Here is an 8,359-nt window from a genome sequence, read left to right as displayed (position 1 = left end):
CTCAGTCTAGCTCTTGTCCAAACACCCTGATACTCGGGCAGCAACAGGAGCCTGCTGCCATCGCCTCCTGCTTAACCAGGCCCCAGCCTGTCTTCCAAGTTGACTTTCTCCCATCCTGCCCCAGCATCAAGGCCACAGACATTGTACATGTTCAAGCACTGTCCATACATACTCAGACCCATCCACACCATCACACCATCTCCTTGAACTAGTAAGGCTTATCTCTGCCTTCAAGTTCTGACATTGTACCTTTTGTGTTTAAAAAAAAAAGTGTATATGTGTGCATGTACATACGTGTGCATGTACGTGGAGGCCAGAGGTCAACAGCTAGGCCAGCCAGTCAGCCAGCCACTCCAGGGACCCTCCTGTCTCTGCCTCCCTAGCGCTGGGATTAAAAGCACACGTCATCACACCTGGCTTTTTCTGTGGTTACCCACCCCAGCCCCTACTCTGTGCTCTGAGCTCCAGTGCCTTCTCAGGCTCAGGCTCCTCAGATGCCCAACCACACAAGCAGTCAGGTTCCGCGAGAGAATGTGGTGCTGAGCCACCATCCTCTGCTCTGGGTTGTTTTTTTCCCAGACCTGCTCCAGTCTGAAAACCACACAAGTAGGGAAGATGCAGCTAGTGTTAGCTTGTCAAATCCTCAGACTTTCCATGTATATGTAAACACATTGCTTTCTCACATAGGGTGGCTGTGAGCCTCCTTCCTGAAAGTGTCTGCACTGTGCCTGACCCAGGTTGGAGCAGAAGCCAGGATTGCACTTCAGGCTGCTCCCAGCAGGGGGCAGTGGGGCAACCGCTGCATGCAGAGCCCCACCCTACACCAGTTGGCTTTCCAGGCTCTTCACTGTTTGTTTTCTAGTTCACTTTAGTGAACTTGTCAGTTAATGGAAGGCGAGAAGGAGGGTTCTATCCTCTAACCCGCTGAGGCCACCAAAGCCCAAACTAAAACCATGCTGATAAAAGTAGGAACTATCCTCCTTGCCCTGTGCATCTTAGAAATGCCATCATCTCAAGTGCCGTGAACCCTACACTTGGCCTCAAGGATAGATGCCTTGATGCTCAATAATTTTCTTTCCCATCTGCCTGGGTCATCAAGGGATGTTAGGGATGTGGTCAGCTGGTACCCTAACACTCACTATATTGGGCCTCAAGGCTTCATGGGAATGGAGGCAGGTTCTAACAGGCCAGAATTCACACCCCTAGGTCCCATAGGTTCTCCTTGGTTCAGAACTTACGTGCGTGATTCCATACCATGCTTAAAGTGCTTTTTCCTGTGTGAGCAGATGAGAGCATCGGAGGGCAGTGCTCCTGGCACTGGGGTACCTTCTGGGCACACAAGGGCCCTCATGGCAGAGCTGCTCAGGGATTCTTGAGAATTGGTTTCTACGTCCAAGGTTCTTGGGCCACAGAGCTCACCACCCATAGGGGATTCCCAGCATGAAGACTCAGCACTATGCAACTTGGTCTGTTGTCACAGCACTTGGGAGGTGTAGCCAGGTGGCTAAATTGAAGATCGGAGAAGAGAGGGGTAAGGAGAGACCCATTTCCTCTCAGTGGGTACTTACAGCGTGGCAGTGTGCACCTCCACCAGGCCCTGCAGATACACCAGAGAAAGTAGGGAAAGAACCTCCTGTCTGTCTGCAGGATGAAGCTTTATCCTGGTTGCAGTATCTACAGGGCCAGCCCTCCCTGCACAGCCTGTCAGTCCCACTGTGACCGTCCCAGTCACCCTTGTCTAGAAATCATCTCCCCAGCTGCTGCACACACCTCCATGGCCTCAGCAAGGGCTTGGTCACAGGTCTCATCCATCCCTAGAGGGTGGCCCCAGAGCACAGCCACCTAGCTTTGTAGCCACTGCCACCTGGTGGCCAGACCAGAAGCAAATTCTGTTGTGTTAGTGGACTAGTGGCTGAGCTCCAGTGATGATCGAAGGGAGTGGAGAGGGCCCAGGAGCCACATCAGGATGCCAGGCACAGAAAACCATGTCCTGGCTGAGCCAAGCAGGTCCTATTACCAGCTCCTTGTAAAGTGAGGCCAAGTGCCTTCCCAGGGTGAGGACCAGGGTTTGGATTCCCCAGAACCCACGTAAATGCTGTGTGGGAATGGTGGCCCACATGTAATACCATCACATATGAGGGGGCAACAGGCCTCTGTAGGAACCTGGCTAGTTGGGTTCAGGGTGAGTCCTGCCTCAGTGTCTAAAGAGGAGAGCTACAGAGATAACCATTTGATAGCAGCCCTGGGCTCCCACCCCCCAAAGCCCAAACCAACTAACCTTGTTTTCTGAATTCACCCCTGGGACTCACCAGAGGCCAAACTACAGGGCAGAAGTTCCTAAAGACAGTGTCCACCAGGGCCAGAGCGGCATCAGGATGGTGAACAAGACAAGCTGTGGGGATGGAAGTCAGCAGTGAACAGCTGCTCCCCAGAGGGACACAGCCTGGCCATTCGTATCTATAAGCAAACCACTTGTAGGTGCCAAAGGGCTTTCTTCCGATGTGCCCACCCACCCATCCACTCAGTCATCCATCTGTCCTGTAAAAACAGCCACAGGCCTACTTAGTGACCTTGCCTAATAACGAGAGGAGCTGAGGTGTCCAAATAAGAGCTGCGCTGGGGGTCTACAACGCAGTTTCTGCAGTATGGATCTCTGGTTTGTCAAAATACAAAGAGCTGTGATAGGCATGCTGGGTAGAAGGGGTAGAGAGGTAGGGCCCAGAATGTCATCCGCTGGGACTCCTGGGCAGAAACGAACCCATTGAGTAGTCTGGAAATGGGCACCTCCAATGCAGAAACAGGGCCGGACACCTGATGCAGAAACAGGGAAGGGATGGGCTCCTGAGGCAGGAAGGGGCCATGTGCTCCACTCATGACCCACACTGTAGCTCCCATGGCCTACCACCACCAGGCTCTGCTTTGTGCACCCCAGGATCCCACTCTGGCTGCAGTACAGTGAAGCACGAAACCCATCCAACAGTGTGGCCAGCTGTATGTCTTGCCTCCCTGACTCTTGGTTTGGGACCAATTCACTCAATTCTGTTAACTAACACGGTCCGTTTGGATTTCAAAGTTGTGGATTCAGGAGCACACCTGGACCTCCCAAGGTTGGCCAGGAACCTGAGGGCGGTAGACTGCTGTCTGGTTTGTGTCCTATACCCTGTTGGTGAGTGCTTCTGGCTGTAGATAGAGTCTGGATGTTTCTGATTCTACCTGGGAAGGCACTGTGGATCACTTCTGAGACCTTAGTTTACTCAGTGGAATCTCTGGCATTTCCTTCAGCATAGATGACTAGGGATGCTTATCAATAGGGAAGCTATGCACCCAGCCATACTGATGTGGACGGAGGGCTAGGACCTCGCACTGTATCAAGTCATTTGCTTAGCTCACATACACGAACCAGAATGGGGCTGCAGGCCCCCCATGCCCAGGATTCACTTCTGGAACAGATAGACTGGGGGCCCCATAGGGACCAGTCACTAGAGCAGCCACAGGTAAGGCTGAGGCAAGAAGGCTCTACATTACGCCATCCACCCAGATGGAGGCCCTCTGCCTTGGCTAAGTGGCAGTGTTAACGGCCTACTGTCCACACCTTACTTAGGGAAACCTTAGTAGACATTTGTGAGCTAAGAACTGGACACTTGTACACCCTAAGAACCACATCCCTAAGAGGTTCTTAGAAACCTCTGGACTTTGTCAGAGGCAAAACTGTAACAAGTGTCAATTGTCACTAGTTACTCCACGGTGAAAGCAACTTCCTCTCCCTCCCCACAACCTTCCTAGTCTCCAGCTCCGGTGACAGCTATTATTACCTACTTCCACAGGGCTGACAGGTTTTTTTGTTTTGTTTTGTTTTGTTTTGTTAGCTTCATTCCATCAGAACACAGTGGTGTCACTTCTTCCTGTGTCTGCTCAATTGTACCTAAGTCACTGCAGATTTCACATAGCTTGCTTCCAACGACAAGGTTTCATTTGTCTACCTATGATGTAAATATGTGTACATCTCCTTGCTAGTAGTGTTCAGGCAGTGGGCACCGTGGTGGCTGTCGATGTCATGAGCACAGGTGTTTATGGTAAGGTTTTCCTCTCCTTTGCTTATGTGCTGTGTGCATCAGAGCAGTTTTACTTTGGCATCAGTAGCTTGCTGACACTTGGGCCTTGACATTTAAATCGGACTCCTCTGTCTCATATGCCTGTGCTCAGTAAAGGATTGGTTTTAGAGCGGCTTCCCTCTGGATTCCAGCATCACACTGCCCACTTTACATCCCTAGCTACCCAGTTCTGTTATAAGCAAGACCTCCCTGCTGGCCTGCAAGTCCATCCCTGTGCCTCAGTCTCCAAGCTGCTTAAGGGCCATCAATGCACATCACTGCATTCTCTTCCCCTCAAGTGGGCAGCACCTGCTGTCACCAGGTCTTCCTCCCCAGCCGGCAGCTTACTTGACACATCTAGAAAGACCACAGCTTTACTATAGGAACTTTCAGGGGGAAATGTCCCTGGTCATCAGAAGCTACAGCAGGAACCTGCCAGGAGTCCTGGCCCCTGGTGGCCACACCCACCCTTTCAGGATACCTGGTGTGTATCCTCTGAAGGAAGCCCCCAGAGTAGCGGCTTCAACCTTCCTAATGGTTCCAACCCTTTAATACAGTTCCTCATGTTATGTGATTCTCTTATCATAAAATTTCGTTGCTACTTCATAGCCGTAATTTTACTGTTACAAATCATATTGTAAATGTCTGATATGCCAGCCCTGTAAAAGGGGTATTTGACTTCCCCAAAGGGGTCATGACCCTACAGGTTGAGAACCGCTGTCTTACGGGGTGTACAGTACCTTGAGCCTGGGGGTGGCTCCACCCTGCCCTCAGCAGGCAGGGGCTTCTTCCCCGCACACCCTAGTGGTAGTGTAGGCTGAGTAGTGGGCATGGGTGGCAGTCTTAGTTTCAAAGAGTAAGCAGCCTGGCTAAGGCAGCTCTTCCTCCTAGACAGCACAGACCTATGCTTCCAGAAACCGCTCTAGGTTAAGGAGGGCCAGTCTGCACTCTCCAGGGTCCACTCTAGTGCCCCTCCCCACACTCCAGAACGAGACAGTGCACTGGACAACACACAGGGCGCTGTAGTGTAGCTTGGTTTTATTTATGTCCACAAATATTTCAAAAAAATTACAAAATACTCAAATGGAGAGAACACAGAAGTCACGATTCTCTGGGTGCCTACTGTTTACACTGTGTTATCTCATGGCCAACTACTCATATATACATTTAGCTCTGAGATCTAAAGAGATGCAGCCATCAGAATGTCCGCCCGCTCCACTGCAGTGAGACGTGAAGCTCAACCTTGACGACACTGAACAAGATACGTACAGAACACAGAAAGCAAACCCAGCGTTCAGATAAACGGAAGGAGCCAACAGGCCGGGCTTTAGAGACGCCACAAAGGTCCGGGGCCTCCGAACAAACTGTAGTCGGCCACGGAGGAAATGAAGACTTAGCGCTTCACCTTGGGACAGGGGAGAAACTCAAAGCTAACAAGGAAACACTTCCAGACAGATTTCAAGTACAGACTTCAAAGTACTTCACTCTTTCTCTTTGGAAAATGGGTGCCGGAAAGGAGATAAAGGGTGAACTGAACAGCAGACTCAGTTTAAACGGGGAGAAGGGAGTGGAGGCATGGTGCAGACTGGACCTGCCTGTCCAGAGCCCATGGGCAGAGGTCGTCCTCAGTCCAGAGGGCTGCAGAGCAGACCATCTGGAGGGCATGTCACCACTCCCGGGGAGGGGGGGAGGGGGGGAGCCTTCAATGCCAAGGCGGCTAGAAGTTTGATGACAAAAGGTTAATTTGAGCTTGCCTCCTATTAAGAACCAAAGTTAAGGCAGAAATGGAATGAGAAAAACAGTTTAAAAAACAAAACAAAACAAAAAACCCTACGAACATTCTGAACAGACAAATGGATCCCAGCTGCCCATGCATGGTCCAGGGAGCACGAGGCCCTGCCACACCCGCGGAGGCTGGAGCAGAGTGAGCGCCCGGCTGGCCACAGCTACCTCTCTCCACAGGGCCAGGACACACCTCATCTACTGACCCACAGCATGGTCCCTGGCTGGCTGTCCCTAGATGCAACTACCACATTCAAGAGTGGAAATGGCACTTAAGAGTCTGAGGGAGGGGTCACAGATGTCTGTTCCTTGGCTCTGGAGGGGAGCGTTCCAACAGTAACAGCTGAGGCAGCAGCCAGTTCTGCCTAGGGCGGCTCTGCTCCCCAAGGCCTGCTGGAGGGGCTTCCCAGGGGAACCTGTTTCAACTAGGACTCCCATTCCTATTCCAGGAGGAAACACAGGATAAACATGGCTTCCCAGGAGGATGCAGGTCACCTGCACAGCCCACTTTACAGGCCAGGACACAGGCCAGACCTACAGTCACATTGACCCCAGGGCGCTCCTCACTCTAAAGCAGCCTCTCAGGCTATGGCAGGCATCCCTTGGCTCGGTCACATGCACATGAGCAGATTTCTAACGTTCCTTTGGCAAGCATGTCCTGGTCCTTCATGTGCTATGTCCTGCATCATTTTCTTCAACTTCCTAGAATGTTTATGACAACTTATCTAGAACAATTAAACATGTGCATAAAACTCTAAGGGAACTTATCATCAGACACATACGTGTAAACATGCGCTTTCTACACCAGAGACAGGACAGCAGGGACACCAGGAACACAGAGTCAACACTGAACCCTATGAATAAGGATGAAGGCTTGCTCAAACACGCCTGCCATCGCCCATGCGAGGAACAGACAGAAAGGAAATCAAAGCAGCAAAATAAAGAGCCTGTAACATGTCCCTGCCAACCCCTGGATGCTCACTGCTGTGACCAAACCTAGTCCCAAGCTCCTGCCTGCTTGAAACTAGAGACGCCCATCTGTTCCCTTTAATTAAAGGGATAATTATATATAACTTTTTATTAAAAAATCAACTCTGTATTCTGTCAATAGCTGGTAGGAATTCACACTTTGTGACATGGCTGGAAAAAATAGATCAGAATAGTCGTCTGTGGAAGGAAAAAAAAGACTTCTAAAATTACTTATTTACAGATGTAAAAAGCCATGCTGCAGAACCGTCTCAAATTATGAAGATTTCCTACAATGTATTAAAATAAAAGATTTTTTAAAAATTATAGCTCTTGGATTCCAAACTCATATGCCGCCTCTGCAAACCTTGTGGGCTCCAGAGCCCACATGCCTCAGTGTCTGCGCGCACAGTGAAGGGTGTGAACGGACTCTAGCACCTACCGAGAAATCAAGGAAAACTGAACTAAAGCCAAACCCCAAGATCGCAGGTAAGTTTTCTGGGTGTCAGTCCAGCCCAGGACACACCAAGTTTCTGGGGGACTGTCATGCAGGAAGACCAAAACCGGTCTCAGGAAATCCTCTCAACAAACAAACACTATTATGCAGATGTGTTTTTAGTTGTGGGTTTTAAATATATAGAGAAATCTTTAGATGATATTCCTCTTTGCTTTTGCAGCGCCTACTGGATGTAAAAGTCCTGTTTCTGTCCCCTAGAACTGGGGTTTCCACAGCCAGCTTTAACAAATAAATAAGTTATAACTGCTTGTCACCTTCTTTCTTCAGTCGACTGGTGGGAAAAGGGAGAAAACAAGAGAGGGGTGTCAGGGTGTGCTAGCTGATAGGGAAGTGAAACCCCACAGGCATGGGCTCTACCCCACCCCAGCAGCCTCTCATACAGGCAAGTCATGTTTGCATGCATCCCTCCCTCTCAGAAGAAAAGGGGGAGGTCCCTGGTGCTTGCCACAATAGGGAGGAGGTGGGGGTGAGAAGCCTAGGCTCCCTTTATCTCACCTGTAATAATCTTCCTGACTTGGCAGGTGGCCACCATGCATGTGTGGATGCCCATGCAGCCACTGCTGCTCCATGGCCAGTCGCTGTAGCTCGGCTGACTGGGCGTGCATGGCCTGAAGCTGGTGGGCTGCTGACATGGGGGGTGGGATCGCTCCAGGCAGGTCTCGGGGATAGGGGGTGCCTGCCAAGCACAAAACAGGCTCTGCTACAAAAACAAGTCAAGGGAGTAGCCATGACAGAGCAATCAAGACAGACCAGGAAGGAAGTTAGTACCCAGTAGAGCATGGCTCACCTGGCTGAGGAAGCAGAGCCAGCCCTGCCAGCTCAGGCTCTCCAGAGGGGCACGGCTGCTCAGCAGAGCCCCCAAGGGAGGAAAGGGCCCACACCAGAGGCCCGAGCCTCATGCTCAACCTTGCTTGCCCCCTCTTCTCCTCCCGAGACCTCAGCCCTTCCCATCCTCTGCACCCCAGGCAGTCCAAGTGGCTGCCAGGCTGTTCTGCTGTATCTT

The 8,359-nt window shown here is 51.1% G+C and overlaps 1 protein-coding gene across 5 annotated transcripts in view; it reads right to left on the bottom strand.

The window, feature by feature from the left end:
• Window positions 1–5,112: 5,112 nt before the first annotated feature.
• RERE (arginine-glutamic acid dipeptide repeats) overlaps window positions 5,113–8,359 on the bottom strand; it is a 337,601-nt gene continuing 334,354 nt past the window's right edge. For 4 of the 5 annotated variants that reach the window (XM_084786701.1, XM_084786704.1, XM_084786702.1 and 1 more), the window contains 2 exons: window positions 7,852–8,056; window positions 5,113–7,627 (listed from right to left, as the gene is read on the bottom strand). In XM_084786701.1, coding sequence (XP_084642827.1) covers window positions 7,594–7,627; window positions 7,852–8,056 — 239 coding nt within the window. In that variant the 3' untranslated portion in view covers window positions 5,113–7,593. The remainder of the gene's footprint in view (window positions 7,628–7,851; window positions 8,057–8,359) is intronic. The other variant, XM_084786703.1, reaches the window with a different exon arrangement.

The sequence above is a fragment of the Acomys minous genome, assembly GCF_964271855.1.
Source record: "Acomys minous genome assembly, chromosome: 6".
Lineage (NCBI taxonomy): Eukaryota > Metazoa > Chordata > Mammalia > Rodentia > Muridae > Acomys > Acomys minous.
This window is presented reverse-complemented; position numbering and strand designations above follow the sequence as displayed.